Genomic DNA, 18,280 nt, shown 5'->3' on the forward strand with positions numbered 1-18,280 from the left:
AGTTGCTAAGATGAATGGCACACGTTAATATCTAATTTCGCTACAGTGTTAAATCCACCTACTTTCTGTTCTGCAAATAAGGCGAGCGGGGGGAACTGCACATACGGGATACCCAGCTGGCACGAGTGAGGTATGTGGTGCGCAGGCTGCAGGATGAAGCACGGCTTTGGTCTGTTACTGAGGAACTGTTATGTGCCCATGTAGTTAAAGTATGTACTGTAACATACATAGCCAGGAGGACAAGCTGCTGACTATTTCAGGTTTAAAAAAAAAAATAAAAACACACACACAATCATTCTCATCCTGGAAAGGATGAGAATCAAACCCTACATACGGGTTCAATTCAATGCTTCCTTTCTCTATCTCTCTCCCATGTCACCCATAACTTCTGCATCGGATAAACCCGCCACAAGCCAGTGTTGCCAGCAAAAACAGACATCTTGCCTCTCAGCCACCCTCTGTCCAGGTACCTTCACATCTAGGAGCTTCATTAGGGAGCTGGTCCAGCCCACGGTTAACCTTTTTCTTTCTTCCCAGTTTAACTCCACTCTTCCCCACTTCTCTTTGCATCCCATCAACACCAGCCAGGGACAGGGGCCAGCAGCAGGGCAGGAGCAGGCAGGAGGGCTCCTGCTGAGAAGAAGCACCTGCAAAGTGTCTATAGGACTGTGCCTGCAGGCGTTTACACACAGACAAACCAAGGGCCCATGGCCACTTCCTTCCAAGCGTTCTCCTGCAGCTCCTGCTTCTTTGCTTTACTTTGCCTGGCTGCTGAGCTGCCCTCCTCTGCATTTATCCAAGGAGCAGCCATGGACACACACCAGCCTAAAATTCACTGTCCCCTTCTAACCCTGCCCCATTTCCCCTCCCTGTGCTGCTGCTGCTTGCACCTCACGCCACTTGTGCCTCCCCAGGTCACACTCGTGCCTCTCCGTGGCTGCAGCTGGTGGTTAAAGCACTCCTCAGTCACACGCACTCTACAGTGCCTCTCGCATCAGAGGGTTTACCTCTGAGGAGCAGCAGCTGCACCGGTACAGGATTTGCCTAGTGCCCTTCCTCAGGCCAAAGGCAGATTTGGACCCTGGCAGCAAGACTTTCAGGACTGAGACAGGTCAGAAATGTTTGCTGCAGCAGAGGTCCCTGGGCAGAGCTGGTTCATGTCACCTCTGCCCCAAAAACACCTCTGTCAGGAGCCAGTGCCCAGCCCCAGGTAGTGCTGCCTCAGCAACACCACTCTGACTCCCCCTGCTGATGCTTTTCCCATCGGAACGGGTCTCCTGTGAGCAAGCACACACCAGGAGCTCTCTTCCCTGCTCCTTGCCTGGGAGCTTGCCCCAGGTGTGCTGAGGAGGGGCAAGGCAGGAAGCACAAGCCAGCACTGTGCTGGACAACAGCTCTAGCTGGGAGAAATGAAGCCAGCTGGAGCCTGGCAGGAGGGGCCAGTCTGCCCTGGCAGGAGAGGCTGGCTCCGCTAACTGTGACAGCAAGCCATTTCTGGCACAAAACCCAGGGCTGGGACGGGTGGGCTGCCCCTACACCCTGTCCAGAAAGTATCTGCTCCAAAACTTGGGTAGGAGCAAGGAAAGGTGTGCACAGAGGCTGCAGGCACTACACGTACAGTGGAAAAAAAGCAACACCAGCCCTAGGGTTGTCCTACCCCAGCTGGTCATAGCCAGGGACATTCTCAATCACACCAAGAAATCACTAGCTCTTGCCATAAATAAAGCAGGGATAATGCTTGTGCTCTCTACCTACTTCATTCACACATGACCACACAGGCTCCTGTACGAGGCTAAGCCTGGTGCTTCAGCTAGCAACAGGCCACAACAGACGCCTGGGGACCAGCAAAGCGGAGGGAAATCACCCAGTGCTGCTGTTAGCAGCTCTGTTTAGTCCCTGCAGTCCTCTCTTCACTGACAGCTGAATTTAAAAGCAAGAAGCCAAAGAAAGCTTTCTGTCCCGTAAGGATGCTGCAGCGTGCTGTAGCCTCCCAGTGAGGGATCCGACATCTGGTCAGCTTTACATCAGGCTATTCATGTGCGGACAGTATAAATTCGGTCCCTGACCCAGAACTACGTGCAGATTTCAGTATGCAGATGGAAGGACTCCGAGTAGTTGTATTTGCCCCTTACGAGGGATGGATCATTAGATGTAACTGGAACGGAAACAGGAGTGGTGAGGGAGAGATAAAGCTGGTATTTCCCCACTTTCTGGGCTGTTCCCAGCATTATTATGGCTTGGTCATTAGTCTGTTTGGCAACCAGCTCAGGCAGTGCCTGCACAGCTGTTACACCTCACATCATATTTAGGTGGTGACCTTTGCTGGTGTCACTTTGCTGCCCGCTCTCTTTACATACACTGGTGTGCTCTTATGCTCAGCTTGCTCATGGCTGGCTGCTGAGGAGAGACAAATTCTATGGCACCTAGTAATTTCTCATCTTTTTTCTACATTAAGCTCACGCTTTCTAAGTTGACATTCTTACTGTCTCTCTGAAGTCTGTAGTCTCTCCTCGACTTACTTGGTGATGAAGATTTAAGGAAGACGTCTTCCTTTTTTTTAATACAAATTAATATGCAATTTACAAAAATAAATACAGTCATTCTGCTGTTCTTTTTATCACCAGCTTTGTTGGCAAGTGTTTGCTTTGGGGCTTGTCTGATCACCGCTGTCTCTTCTGAGGATTACCCCAGCTAAATTCCCTTAGTCTTGTCATGCTGTAGTGAAAAGAAACAGCTTTTTGCCCTTGCTTGGGAGGGATATGCTGTACTGTAGGACAGACATTTAAGACTCTCACCAGACATTCAAGTCATGAGAGAAGTTCAGCATTTTCAAACCTGATGCCAGCCTGATGATGCCCTGTGAGTGAGTGCATCTCACAAGCACATAAACTCATGTTCCCAAGGCTGCTACCATCCAAATATCACAGTTGGGGCCCCAGGTAAAATCCACTAGTGACCCATGAGACTGTTTCCCTCTACTTGACTCTAGCTCTCTACCACCATTTACCCTGTTTCTTTCGAGCTTTTCAAAATAACTCTGTCCTCTGGGAGAACAAGCCGTGGCTTGCATTGCTTCACTGCCACACAGTGGGTAAATCACTGCCCATACCTGCCTCTCCAGACAGAAGAGGAACGTCCTAAGTCTGTCACTTGTCTGCTTTAGACATTGTGCAGCTCATTGCAAAACACGGGCGAAGCATGGCGAGCCAGTGGGGTGACAGCAACAGTTCTCTCAGGAGCAAAGTGCTGGGAGGTCACCATCCTGCGTCATGGCCACCAGCCTCTGTACCTGAGGAACGCTCTATTTGTGCATGCTGCTCTCAAGCCCTTGCAGTGAGGGGACTGGCTGGTAAAGGGGGGTCAGAGTTGGTGCTTGGAGAGACCTTAGTGGCACGTCTAGAAATGCCTCTGCTCTTGTTTTATCCCAGAAGCAATGCAGGTGGATAAAGGTAAGCTCCAAGGATGTGCTCCCTATCCTTGTTTCCCTCCCCCATCAATCCTCAGGCCAGGGGGATCTCTGCAGCCACCCAGTTGCCTGCTTCCTTCCAGAGCGAGGGCAGCCCGAGCACACACCAACGGAGCCCTTTCTTCCTCTCTCTAGGCTTCAGTTCAAATGAAGAATTGAATCGAAAGCCACTGGAGTCCATTTCCCAGGGGAACCCAAGTAGGTACTTCAGAATTAATTTCATAATTAAGCAATATCATTTTATTAATTACACATTGCTAGAATGCATTCAAATTAAACAGCAAAAAAGTTTTCAAGAAAGCCTAAGAAACTCAAGGAATGTGTTTTTCTCTTGCAGAGAAACAGCGAATGCTCTCTGCCGACCCCTCTCGTACATGTAATTGGTTTTTGCTTCTACAGGGAAGGAAATAACAGCCAAGACTTAGCTTACCTGGGCAGGGAGATGGTGGCTGCTCAGTGCTGCCTCTTCCCGGGCAGTATCAGCTCCATGTTCCTGGGGTGCAGATCTTCACTCAGGGACTCTCATGGTGGAGGACAGCAAACCAATGTGGCCAGGGTTAGATGAGCGGGCTCTGCTGACCAGAGTAGGCTCCCATGGCTACGCTGAGCGCAGGCACCCTTCCTACATCCCATCCCAGCGGGCGGGAGGGAAGGAAACCACCGGAGAAAGGAACCTGGCGCCTACTGCAGCAATGAGGGAGGGGATGCAGAAGGAGCACTGAGGATCCCTCAGCCTGTGAATGGAGATGTAAGGTCCTCTGCTCTGAAAAGGAAATCTTGTGCAGCCCTTTGTATTTAAAGGCAGATTCACCCATTAACTCATCTTTAGAAGGAGCTCAGAGAATGCAAGCTGTGAGTGGAGAGGTGGGGGTCATCTGCTGCCTCCTCATAGGAAGCTGCCTTGGAGAGGGGGCTTCACCCCCCCACTGGTGTCTGGGTCCTCTCTTGCCCATCCTCCAGCAGCTGAATGCTGTCTCTCACAGAACTGGCATTTCAAGGACTCTTCGCCTAAACTACTGAACGTCTATTTATCCCCCAGCGTTCCTCCTAATACCTAGAAGGATTTTTTTCCCTATCAAACATGTCAAATACATCTACAACAGAAATAAGAGAAAGAAGAAGAAAGGGGTTAAGGATCTGCCCTACAGAGCCAATTGCACTGCAGGAAAGCAGAGCTCAGTGGTAGTAGAGACGATCTATTTATCCCCCAGCATTCCTCCTAATACTTAGAAGGATTTTTTTCCCTATCAAATATGTCAAATACATCTACAACAGAAATAAGAGAAAGAAGAAGAAAGGGGTTAAGGATCTGCCCTACAGAGCCAATTGCACTGCAGGAAAGCAGAGCTCAGTGGTAGTAGAGACGTAGGCAAGAACAGCTCCGTTTCCAGCAGCTGACCCAAGATAAGGCACACCAGAATTAAAATTCTCATCCCACTGATACCTCTGGGACCATAAAAGCTGTAATTCCGATCTTGCCTCCCCGCAAATCAGAAAGTGCTCAGCTCCCTACTCTTGCAGAGTCCTTGTAATGTCTCAGCACCAAATACTCCTGCTCTCTGAATCCACCCCAGAAATTAAGTCTGCATACAAAGCGTATGTAAATCTTTGCACGCCCGGACCCTGCTGCCTAACAAATTCCCCACTTTCCACGTACAGACCACATGGTGTATCTCCCTTTGAAGGATGGCAAGTCCAGGAATACTTGGCTGTTAATTGAGGTATTATTTGTTGTGTGTTCCTGGCCTTGCCTCACGATCTTCTGTGAACGAACATGGTTCTCAGTCACGCTTCTATAATTCAGCATTACTGAAATTAGAAACACAGACAGCTACAGGAGAAAAAATTGAAGGTAATGAGACGGGAGGCAGTTGCATAAGGCAGTGAGAACAATCGCCGCTTTGTAGCCTTCGGGCTACCTAATGATTAAAACACACTATTTTGGAAGTCTGATTCGTAGGAGGCATCATCAGAGGGGAATCAAGAGATGAGGATGACCCAGACACCAGAGGGGGAAAATGTTAATTAGCGCTCTAGTTCGGCCAAATTTCGATCCCACTCCTGTTTGCAGTTCAATCGATGAATGTTTTACCACTAACGTGTAGCGACATAAAAGCAGTCTGCCAGTGACGAAGACAGTATTGCAGAAGCACAAAGATGAGGTTCATCTGTGAAACTAGAGGGAAGAGTTTGTTTGGGTGCAGGCTTAGCTCTTCTAGAATACTGCTTTCAGCGCAGGGAGGCAACACACAACAGTGCACTGCTGCTGCTGCACACACAGGTACAACCCCACAGCTACCTACAGGGTAACCCTACAGGGAAGAGAGACCCCACTCAGTCTGAACACACCAGGAGGAAAGATCATTCCTGATGTCAGCTCCAGCCCAGAATGAAGCTGCCAAACGATTCTCATTCATAAGCACAGTTGCCAGGATTGCCATCAGCAGCTCCTGAAAGAGACCCCAGCTTGTCCTTTGCCCTGAGAGACATCCCAGGCATCACGCGGTTAGGGAACTGAGAGGTCTTCCCTCTTTTCTGAGCAGCATTAACACAGTACGTGAAGAACTGTTTCTGTTATGTCTATTGTACTAATTAAGTCCACAAAAGCGTAACTAAGGAAATCCCTGTAGTCTGTGCTTTGCAGGTGGCCAGACCAGAAAATCCACTGTTGGCTTTACAAACTCTCACCACCTCTGGGCTGTCAACAAAGTGGGCCAAGCCCAAGTCACAGCTCTGAGGGCAAAGATCACAAGCCAGCTTGCTCCTGCATGGCTAATCTCTCCTTCTTATCCCCAGATGCCCCTGGGGACAGTTTCTTGTCCTTTTGTCACCCAGCCAGGCTTGGATGTCGTATGGAAGGAAATCATGCCTAGGACCATGTTTACCAAAGAGCAGGACAGACTTGAGCCCCCAGATGTGACTTGTCCTTGTCAAAAGCTTTTTGGAAGAGCTTGCACAGTAGGACAAGTCAGTGGATGCAGTTACTTCTCAAGAAGCACAGCTATCAGAAAGGACTGAATAATATTTGCTGTGTTTCTCTGTGTCTCCTCAGACTGCAAGGTTGATTTGTCCTTCTTGATGGATGGGAGCTGGAGCATCGGAAAACGCCGCTTTCAGCTCCAGAAGCAGTTCCTCAGTAACATAGCTCAAGCCCTTGGCATCGGCAGCGCCGGTCCTCTGATGGGCGTTGTTCAGTATGGGTAAGGGCTTCTTGTGCAGCTCCTCCCGTGGCTGCGAGGCACGACTGCACACTCTGGCAGCAGTAGCTCTGTGGCTGACATGTGCCAAAAGCCTCATTCCAGTTCGCATTCGGGAGCTGGCTAGCACAGATGGGTCCCACAGCTTTTGTATTGTTGTATATGAAGCAAAAACCTGACAATTGCTCTCATTTTTTCTTTCAGCAATGACCCTTCCACAGAATTTAACTTAAAATCTTATGCCAACTCCAAGGACCTAAGAAACGCTATTGAGAAAATCCCACAGAAAGGTGGACTTTCCAATGTTGGTAGGTGATAGGGCTGCTTGCATGTCCTCAGCTCAGGGAAGGCTCCAGCGCCGGGGCTGTAGCAAGCCTACACCTCCTTACCGGGTACGGAGGCTGTGACCGAGCAGCGCTCAGCACTAGGGCAGAGCTGGCAAGGGGGTACTGTTCCCACCACGACCTGCCTGCATTGGTCCAGGGTACTCCAAGTCCATTGCAGACGGACAGGATTTACCTTCCTCCTCATGGACAGGTCCAATCAACACATCAGGGACCCTTGCTCACTCATTTTGTCACCCCCAGCATCTCGGGCACTCCAGGGCAGATGGGGTTCCGCACAGCAGGGCTCAGGAGGCACTGGCACTGACAGCAGCAACACCCCTCCTGCTTGTGCAGACACAGAAACCACCTTCCCCAGCTCTTGGCAGGGCTCCAACACCGGAATCAGCCCTCCCCCTACCATTTCATGAGACGTTATCAGGCAGCGTGTTTCCAGACTTGTAACTTATCCTCATCTCCTCCTTTATTCCAGGGAAGGCACTTGCATTTGTTAACAAGAACTTCTTTTTGGATACTAATGGAAACCGAGGTGGAGCACCCAATGTTGTTGTAGTGATGGTGGACGGGTGGCCAACTGATCGAGTGGAGGAGGCCTCCAGGCTTGCCAGAGAATCGGGGATCAACATTTTCTTTGTCACTATTGAAGCAGCTGCTGAAAGTGAGAGACAGAACGTTATTGAACCAGACTTTGTGGACAAGGTACTCACTGAGCTGGCTCTGGCCAGGAGCTGGGCCATGACTACGTTTTCCAAGCTGTTTCATTTAGACATTTCCCTTTTCACTTTTGGTTATTTCTTGTCCTGCTTGCGCCTGTCTTGAGGTCTCCTGTACAAAGAGCCAGGCAGCAATGCTGAACTCAGAAAGGGGATGAAGTCAGGGGATTTCTGGTTTGAGGAGCATTATGGAGCAAGTGGCTTTTTACTGACTAAACATTGGCACAAACCCGCAGTCACACTCAGATGGGAGGTTTCCCAAACCCACATCAGCAAGACAAGGTGCAGTTGCAGCCTGAGCTTTCTGCGAGCCTCCTGCTGTGCTCCTCCCACCCAGCAGAACACGAGGAGCCCTGACAACCTAATGTCAGCATTGCCTTTACACAGGCCAGTGTTGGGACACTCCCAGCACAGGCACATCCCAGTGGTTCAGCTACACTGGATAACTCAACGTTTTGTTTCCACTGTCTATCTGATGGAGGCGGGGGTGTCTGTAAATTTGTTTCTGCTGCTATGGACTTCATGGTAGCTGTTGGGAAAAGACTAAAACCCTCCCGTGTGCAGAAAAAAAAGAAGAGAGAACACAAGCCTTGAACCATCGGTATTTGGCACTAAGAGTAGCTGCCTGCTTAACAGTGCGTCAGGGCAAGCTGGCACCCAGTTACAGCAGGAGGTATCTACCAAGTGCCAGACCAGGTTGGGCTCAGGAAGCAGGGTCGAGTAGTCTGGTATTTTCAGAAAACAGATTCCTATCTGAGCCATGTCTCTCTGCATTAGACAATCTCAGAGCTGCTCCAGAAAGCTGCGCTCTCTCCGGTCAGCCTTTAATTGGATCGTAGCCTCATCTGCATTTAACGCTTTTAAAAGGGCAAAGCTAACAAAGAGTCTCTGTAAACCTGCCAGGGACATGGTGAAGTGGGAGTGGAGCGGGCTCAGCACAGGAAGGTAAAGAGGGAACCGCTATTGATACTGTTGCATCGTAACAATAAAACAGCAGCAAGACAGGAAGAGCAAAGGAGAGCAGGATACGATGAGACGCCCAGGCTGGTGGGAACGATACCTGCCTTGGAGCTGTTAGACTCTGCACAAATCAAGACCAGGCACCTAGACAACAGTGCCTTGGTCTGTCAGAACACTCAGACACGCTCAAAGTTGATAGATAAAACCTGGCTTCACAAAATACTCTTACCCAAGGTGTCTAACCTGAGGGGTTAGCAGTAAAAGTTGCTAAGGCCAAGCACAATTTGATCCAGTATGTGCCCACCCCCTCCCCCCCCCACTTGACTTCTCCCGTTCCTTCTTTGCCACCCCTACTTCCTACCCACACTTACCCGATTCCCACCAACCCTACAGAAGCCTCCTACAGATCTGCTCCCTACAAGTACTAAATTATAAAAATTAATGATGCTTCTTACTGTTTGTTAGAGCAGCACAACTGGGAACGCTTATGGGCTTCTTGCATTTTCACCAAAATGGCTCGTGTTTTTCTGCTTAGAAGGGTATGAGCCAAAGGTAACTCAGCTTTAGCCCCAGGTTTCAGTTCAGGGTAGCAGTGTTCGGCAGCAGGCAAAGCTTCCCGTGTTGCCCTGAACAGCGGGAGCTGACGTTGTCGCCTGGCAAGCGTGCAGGTTCCCACGTGCCCTCTGGAGCCACACGAAGAGCAGCCCGGCGATTCAGATGCTTTATCTGTGAACAACATAACTCATCTAAAAAAGCCTGACAGGTGGCAAACTCACTCACTGCATTTCTTTTACTACCATAATATCAGCTTCATCTCACAGCTCTTTTTTTTTTTTTTTTTAAAAAAAAAAAAGCATGAAAACCTTCTTGTTACACAAGCACAAAATCAACCTCATCGCACAGCCCTTTTTTTTTTTTTTTTTAAAAAAAAAAAGGCATGAAAACCTTCTTGTTACACAAGTATCTGTGATGGTACATTGACATCATATCCCGGGGAAGCAGATGGTGACTGGAGGAGGGGTCACCTTAGACTCCAGCACTGCTCTTTCTGAGGGCCTCTCTCCACAGATTAGCTACGTACCCCAGCTGAAACAGGAAGACCGAATTTCCATTGCACTCACCCTTGTGTTGCCTTGCAGGCAGTGTGCAGGACAAATGGTTTCTATTCCATCAACGTGCCCAGCTGGTTCGGCCTACACAAGGTGGTGCAGCCCTTGGTGAAGCGGGTATGCGACACTGAGAAGCTGGTCTGCAGCAAGACGTGCCTCAATTCAGCTGACATCGGTTTTGTAATTGACGGCTCCAGCAGCGTTGGCACCGACAACTTCCGCACAGTCCTGCAGTTTGTAGCAAACATCAGCAAAGAGTTTGAGATTTCGGACACCGACACCCGCATCGGAGCTGTTCAGTACACCTACGAGCAACGGCTTGAGTTCAGCTTTGAGGAGTACAGCACGAAGCAGGATGTCCTGAGTGCGATTAAAAGGATCAGTTACTGGAGTGGTGGGACCAGCACGGGAGCAGCCATCAGCTATGCCTCAGAGCAGCTGTTCAGCAAATCCAAACCCAACAAAAGAAAGATCATGATTCTCATTACAGATGGCAGGTCTTACGACGATGTCAGAGTGCCGGCCATGGCAGCTCACCGAAATGGTAAGTTCTTGGATCGCTACCTGCTCTCCCTACATGCCTCAGCATTCATCCAGGTCAGAGAAATGCAGTTCACTAGATTTGAAGACACTGGATGAAACTCGATGAAGGAAGAGCAGCACCTCACCCCGGGGTCTCATGGAGCTCTTACAAGGTCAGCATCTGTTCCATACCCGAATGAGTAAGGGTATGTCCAGGAAAATGCAGCTATTTCTAGAAGATCTCTGGGGATTTCTGCTGTGTTAGTAACACAAGAAGCTTTCTTTAGCTTTCCAGTCAGGATAGCCACACATCTTCCAACACATTTGTAAGACATTTGCATTAGAACAAGAATCTGGTTTTCAGGAGCCTGTTGATCAGACCAGAGCAGAAGCTTTACTGTTGCTTAAACCTTTTTGCTGTTGGCAAAAGGTACTTCCAAAGCACAAATTAGACCTTTCCTCCCATTTGAAATACACAGAGGGAGAGCACTGCAACTCACTGTCCACATTTTTGTGGCCTGACAACTATGTTTGCAGTATTGATCTTACATCAAATTTAATGCAATGACATCTTTTATGTTCATTCTAAACTCTGGTTTCTTTCCAGGAGTTATAGCTTACTCCATCGGAGTTGCTTGGGCCGCCCAAGATGAACTGGAAGACATCGCAACAGACCCCGATAAGGAGCACTCCTTCTTTGTGGATGAATTCGACAACCTCTATCGCTTTGTTAATCAGCTCATCCAAAACATTTGCACAGAATTTAATTCCCAGCCACGGAACTGATGGGCTCAAGCAAGGCAGGACCCTCAGGCACCATGCTGAAGGCACGCCAAGCGTCACAGGAGTAATGCCAGACCTCAGTTCGAGAAATACTGGAGGTTTTGGTCTCCGGCATTTTCCAGTCAGCAAGGTTGATGGCAGCTCTGTCCCTAAGCATGATAACGCTCTGTGTAGAATTTTGATTATTTTTTTTTCCTTGCAGGCTTTGGATGGATAGCAAAAGGCAGCAAACGTGGAGGAATTAACTGGAGCTCTCTGAAAGCTGCTTCCAGTACACAGCCCCAGCTTGTCTGATTTCCACCTCTGGGCACACACAAGCTCTCAAAACATAGCACCTGCTTCCTGAAGCGGCCAAGTCCCTTCAGGGAGCAGCAATGCTGCCCGGCTGCTGCGGCAGAAGCACCTCTGTGTGGCGCTGCCCTCCAGACAACACCCAGGTCAGGGCTGAAACACCAGACACTTTTCTGGGGCAGACACACAACTCAAACTTCAGAACCTTCTCAGGAGCAGGCACTCTCTCCATACAGCTGCCTTACCAGCAAGCTAAGCTTCAGCTAGTACAAACTCAACACTGAGATTTATCAAAACCCGGAGACTGGAAAGCAAGTGAGAGGAGAGTCAAGCTGTGGGACCTTACAACTGTTTGTCAGCTCCAGTAAAGCCCCAAATCCAAAAAGCAGCCAACACGCAGGAACTGGAATCTGGTCTCCTACGGCACTGCATTAATATTTGATTTTTAGAAGAGTCGTGTCTCCTTAGCTCTCTCGCTCCGCTCTTGTGCAGCTCAAGGTCTGCAAGACCACAGGAGAGCTGCCAGGACAGAGGAGACGTCTTTGAGAAAAATTGTGGGTTTAAGTTGCTTGCAATTAGAAAAGCACTTGAGACCCACTGCTCAGAACAGCTTGCAGCAGTCCCTAGTGTGAGCAGAGACATTCAAGAGCCATTAACAGGATTTAAGAGGGAATTATCCGAAGTTCTGTATTACACACTGGGAAAAGCAGCATTTCAAGCACTAACAGACACCCTCTCCCAAATTTGGGATTGATTGCAAAATGAACCTACTACAGCCCTGGACTATTCAAAACACACAGTTGCCTCTTAAGTGAAGAACTGGCCATCACTAGTCAGTAGGGAGGAGTGACACATGAAGAAGGGCGAAATAATTGCACTTTAATTAGGAAGCAGCTGTTGCTGGTTATGTTTCCACCCAGTATAATTCATGAAAAGATGTTCATTAAGCAAAGTTATCAAAGGAGAAGGATGACATTTCAGGTCCAATAAAAATGTGTGTGTGTTCATGCACCTTACGGTAATCAAAGCCACACGACATCAGGCTTGTGGAACTAACAGGAAATGGGAAAAAATCAAAACTCAAATTTCACATCTCACAAATCAGGCTTTTAATAGCACTTTTACTTCTAATAACCACGATCCGGGCTGTTTATTATTCACATAAAAGTGCTGAAGCAAATTGTTATAAGTGCGACTCCTTCCTGTCAACAGAAGCAGCGCTATCTTTTAAATCATTATGTTTGCAAATACGACTGAACTAGCTCAAAACCACCAAATAGGTATGTGTAATGCAAACTAATGAGAACGGGAGATTCTGCATGATCTCCCTGGTGAGGAAACATAAGCCGGTCTGGGGTCCACTCCAGGGGTTATCGAATCCAATCCCGGATGAAACAGTGGTTTTATGCAGGGAAGTTCAGATGTTTCTTTTAGAAGAAATGTTCAGTTCCAGCTTCAGCTGAATTTCACCAACACAACAAAGCTACCCAGACTGAAGATGCAGGGCACCGCCAGCTTCCAAAAAAAGCAAAGCAAAGATTTAACACTAATCTGTGCTGCTACACTTCCACAGCAATAGCTGCTTTGGTTGAAAAAAGTAAAGATTAGGGACAGAGAGTTAGGTAGAAGCAGAGCAGCCCCTGATACCCACCAGCTCCTGACCCACCTCCACCACTACCTTTCTGATGAAAGCATCTTTCTCTGCCGACAAGGGACATTACGTGGGCTGGACAAAACTCTAGCGCATAAACTGAAATTACTGGGAACTTCAGTTTAGACACCAGATTTATTGTCTGAAAACCTTTTTGCTTGGGGTTTAATTTGAGGCTAGCTGAGGCCTAAGTCTTAACTTTTAGCTACTCTTAATATAGTGGTTTAATTTTCAACGCAACAGCTTATCACCGCGTACTGTTTTCCACACTGGCTGTACTCTTGCAGCACAGAAGACTGGGAGTCTGCAGAGATTCCCCAAAGTTTTGCTTGTGCTCTGCCAAAAGCACAGCACAGACAGCTGAGTCATTAGGACGAGTTAGAGCCACACATGTTCATTAGGACATGCACCTTAACTTCTTCCAAGAGCTTAAACTTCAAGCAATGACTGAGCTTTTAAATGCTCTTTCACAGGGAAGTTGCACAGTTATCTTCAGTGTCAAGCAATTACAAAGGGCGCTTCAGGGATGGTTGTTGTCTGAATGGTTTAAGTCTACAGAACAACTATGACGGTTGGTTGCCAATGTGCATTTTCAGTAACTTCCCAGGATGACCTTGAAATTGTTGGATCTAAGTGTGAAAGCGGTTTAATGTTTAACCTGACTCTCATCTAAACTTAGATAACCTATTCATAAACACTATACGAAGGCTTAAGCATAAGCCTTAAAACTTGTAAGAATAAGTTCTTCCATTTACAAAAGCAAGTGGATCAGCAGAGAATACACTTCTCTTAACCTTTACCTTTCATAGCAATCAAAATACTGGCAATCTGCTAAATAATGTTCTATTAAAAACCAAGATAACTTAGGTGTAAATCTTCACGAACGTTCGAGAGGGTATATTTGTTTGAAGGAAGCAGCTGAACTCCTGTAACATATACAAGCTATTTTGAGCTTATCAATACAAGTTGCTGTATCTTTTGCAATAAAAATGTCCCAAAGGCATATGCAGTACATGTCACCTTGTATGTCGTTAAAAAATAAAGACCAAATGTGGTCCATGCTGTTTTAGTATGTGAGACACAGCTGAGGCTCTTACCAGATTACGGAAGACCTAGCAAGGTTGGTAAAGACCCAGGTGTTCCCATGTCATCCTTTCACACGCTCAGCTGGAGCAAAACTCAAAGTGTGAGCTAGTAGAGGAAGGCCCACCAAATTACCTGTCAGAGGCACCACTCATTGAAGCAGAGTCTAATGGCTGAAAGGCATCAAAATCATACGTACTTTCCCAAGTCTGCAAGATCACATCTTACTTGGAACCAACTTCTTTTGGAAACTGAAAAAAATAAACGGTCTCTACACACTTTCTGAATGCAGGGCTGGATCAGAAGAGGATCTAGATGTCCACTGGGCCACTTGGTTTCAGACGCCTGACCACTAACCATCTGACTGAGGTAAAGAGAAGGGCACCAAAGAGTTGGAGGCATGCAGGCGTCTCGGGCTGGGAGCTTTCAGAACTGGGCCCTGGACACATAGTGAAAAGGGAGTTGCCTGATCACTCTCCCTAGGGAATAAGTATCTTTGGACTCAGGAGATGGGCGGGTGCTTATCACTGCTCAGCAATGGCAGTGCAGAACACCCACCTGGAGACAAATACTGACAGCCCATGCTCTGGAAGCCTGGGGGACCTCAATGACAGCACCTCTTGCCTCTACCTCCAGCATTAGCCACTCCCATTCTAGGTGAACAACCAAACTCAATTAGAAGTTGAACTATTGCTTCAGAGAGAGACAACTCAAAGTCCTGTTTCCCAGCAGTATCTTACCTTGCTGGTCCAGAGGTGGGACACTCAGCACCTCTGCTGTCACTATGCCACCCCACAGAGAAGGCATCACTTGCTGTGTGTGCCCTCCTGCTCCCCAGCTGCTGCCACCTTGCTGGTTCAGCAAGAGAAGGATTTGCTGAGATTTGCTTTTCTGACAGGCAGGCAGACCAGCTTCCCCTTTCTCCTTGCCTTCCTTCCCCCCCAGCTCTCCAGCACGAGGAGAATCATTCCAGTAAGCAGGAAAATCTCTGGACTTAAGGATCCAGACAGGACCAAACCAAGCTAAACATCCTTAGTGTATATAACACCCTACCTGTAAACTACCCAGAAAACTATCCACGTTATCTACTTGGCAAGTCAAAGCGAGCAGTAATATCAGAAACACTACCTAGACACCAAACACTACGTCATGCTTTGGTGGTAGCTCCCATTACTTCATAGTTGAACAAACTCCCTCTCTATCGTTCTTCTAGCTATTTTTCTCTGCCCACCAGCAGCACTAGGGAAACAACTTTACCCCTTTTCCATTCCTATCACACTTTTAGAAGTCTTAGACAGCACTGGGCCATCCACATTTGCTAAATTACCCACATATTGAAAACATTGCAAGAGCACATCTACATAGCTGAGTGACTCAAAGCACTCAAAGGAGTCCTTTTTTTTCTTGTTGGAAACTTAAACTGGAGGTATCGCAGGTTTTAGCACTGTGTCAGCTACATCACTCGCAATCGGCCGTCAGTCATACTGAATGGCAAGAGATGAGTTACCTCTCAAGTTTAACCCCTTCTCTGGTTTCTAGTAAAAGCTCTGATAATGCAGTTGTCAGCTACATCACTCGCAATCGGCCGTCAGTCATACTGAATGGCAAGAGATGAGTTACCTCTCAAGTTTAACCCCTTCTCTGGTTTCTAGTAAAAGCTCTGATAATGCAGCTGAAGAACTCTAGCACTCACTCCAGAAATTACTTCTTTTTAAGCACAAAGAGAAAGTAGTTAAAAGGTTCACCATACGGTCGAAGAGAATACGCTCACTTTTGTCAAACCCAAATCATTATGGGCACATATCTCATTCACAGGCAAACCCATAAGGATGTTAGGAAGGCCTCGCCTGTGGGAGGGTTGCTCCTGCATTGCTCATGAAATTTTCTTTCTTCCTACCTCATGAATCTTCTCAACTCACCCTCTCTGGAGGCAGAACACTGGAATGAATGCAATTGCATTGTCATTCATAAAGCAATTCCTCCTTTTCTATGAGGGACGACAAGTAGGACTAAATCAGAAGGGTTATTTTACCCACCATGAAGAGGAGACAATATCTTCACTTATCCCACCTACAAGCTTCGGAAAAACAGGATGGACTCGCTAACAAGTTGTTCTGCTCCGTTCCGTGTAGGTTCCCATACCACCCCCTCAACAGTGCCATTCTGAGCATCTTTCCATAGTAACACAACTGCCATCTGTGATGTGCGGCTTTCTCTCCCTCATCCTCTCTCCAAGGGCAGAAACACACGCTTGTTTTTATGTTAAATGGATGTTCTCCTCAGGAAGTGCACCGTGTCTCGCAGCAATAAACGCACCCCTGAGAGCCCAGCTCCTGCTCAACAGCACCATACCCCCTCCTCATGTCTGCTCATCCCCTATGGGGACTGAGTGCCAAAGTACACGGGAAGATGTAGAGTGCCAGTGTTGCCAAGGTGGCAGAGCAGTACAAAACCAAGACATACGGAGATCAGAAAAAAACGAGACGCTACTGTGAATGGTAACACGTTGCACAGTTCAGAAGGAAGTTCATATGAAGTTACCTTATGCCCCTCCAAACCCATGTCTACTAGTCCCATTTGAATGCACATCCCCCTCCTAATACACGCTCCGAGACCACGTGCATCTTGTGATAAAATACATAATCATGAACACAATACAAAATGTTGAAAAATAGTATTTATTAGCACCCAATTTACATAATTATATGGTACAAATGACACTTGCTGCTGTAACATGAAACAAAGCTGCTGTTAAAAACCGTTGCTTATTTCTGGAAGTCCACGTGATTTTGCTCAGCACAAAAGGCGGGTACAGTATACAGCGACCGCACTTCACTACAGTCACACCAGTACAAATACCTGCACGGTCACCTCAGTGTGGTCTCATTTTAAATGGCACACTAACATAAGCAGATGTGTATAATTTTAATGACAAAATACTTACTTGGCTTATTCAGGCAAGTGAATGCAGCTTTAAATATAACCTGTCCAAGAAGTTTCACAAAATAAGAATTGCAGGGCAAAAGAGAAAATTCAGGGCTGCGATTGAGAAGCTCAAAAATACACTGGTATATTGCAAAATAATCTCTCTCTGAATTTTCTATTTTCACCATTTTAGATATTTATCAAGGATTTTAAATTACTGAATTGTAGTAAGTTTAATATTAAGTGTTTGAAGAAGCATTTAAAGCAAAAAATTATGCTTTTTACAATAAATGCTTATCAAATCTTTGGAGAACAAATCACTTTTTCACTTTTCTCATGTCCCATGATTAAGAAGCCTTTCCGAAATAATGAAATACATTAAATTTATGGCTGCTTACTCCCAAGAAAACTATTTCCTCCACAAATTAGAAAACAGATTTTCTCACTTAAAATAACATTCACTTCTGTACGACAGTAGCATTGAAACAAGGTAATCTGGTGTGCTGAAATTCTGACACAGCCTTGTACTGAGCTACACACAAAATCTGACAAGCAGCCTACTACTACTCAACGAGTAGGTATTTCTCATTTGGATCCGCCACTTTGCAAGACACTTGAAGCCCAACATTCTTTCAAAGTAGTCATTCAAAACTGGTGTGCAAAACCGTAACCTCAGCGTAATTCAGAAGGGGAGTCTTAATTTCCTTTAACCTGTTCATATATCGGTCACAGTAGCCTTTTCGTATTAACTATCTGTCGCGGAACTCACCCGGAACAGAAGAGGAGCAACTGCAATTACTAACATTTAAGTGGTTATCACCTGCGGTACCTTCTCCAAAACAGAACTGTCAGGTAACTCTAAGTTCAACAGTTGTTCTTGTAGAGAGGGGGAAAAAAGTGTATTAATATAAGCAACAACTAAATCCAAATTATTGTCCCTAAGGCAAAGAAATTTGTCTTTTTTAACCTGACAGTTTCTTTTAAAAGAAACCAACTGAAGCTATCTATATGAAATGCAATGCAAGTACTCGATATGCTGACAAACGTCAACAGAAAATCTTACAGCAACAACAGTCTTCTCATCACATATTTTCTTCTACGAGTCTTTTCAGATGCATGATTCAAGGAAAATACAGCACAAGACCTCTTCTCAGTCTGCTTGGGCTATAAAGGCAGAAGAAATTACTAGCTAACATGTTCAGTTTGCATTCCCAGAAAAAGTGCTAAGACGCGTAA

General features: G+C 46.8%; 1 protein-coding gene across 1 annotated transcript in view; it reads left to right on the forward strand.

Moving 5' to 3' along the window:
• Window positions 1–11,097, forward strand: part of VIT (vitrin) — a 36,677-nt gene extending 25,580 nt beyond the window's left edge. Inside the window, exons 13-18 of the mRNA XM_010140577.1 lie at window positions 3,602–3,664; window positions 6,519–6,666; window positions 6,868–6,971; window positions 7,480–7,706; window positions 9,820–10,333; window positions 10,919–11,097. Coding sequence (XP_010138879.1) covers window positions 3,602–3,664; window positions 6,519–6,666; window positions 6,868–6,971; window positions 7,480–7,706; window positions 9,820–10,333; window positions 10,919–11,097 — 1,235 coding nt within the window. The remainder of the gene's footprint in view (window positions 1–3,601; window positions 3,665–6,518; window positions 6,667–6,867; window positions 6,972–7,479; window positions 7,707–9,819; window positions 10,334–10,918) is intronic.
• The last annotated feature ends 7,183 nt before the right edge of the window (window positions 11,098–18,280 follow it).

Source organism: Buceros rhinoceros, unplaced genomic scaffold (genome assembly GCF_000710305.1).
Source record: "Buceros rhinoceros silvestris isolate BGI_N320 unplaced genomic scaffold, ASM71030v1 scaffold6507, whole genome shotgun sequence".
NCBI classification, from domain to species: domain Eukaryota; kingdom Metazoa; phylum Chordata; class Aves; order Bucerotiformes; family Bucerotidae; genus Buceros; species Buceros rhinoceros.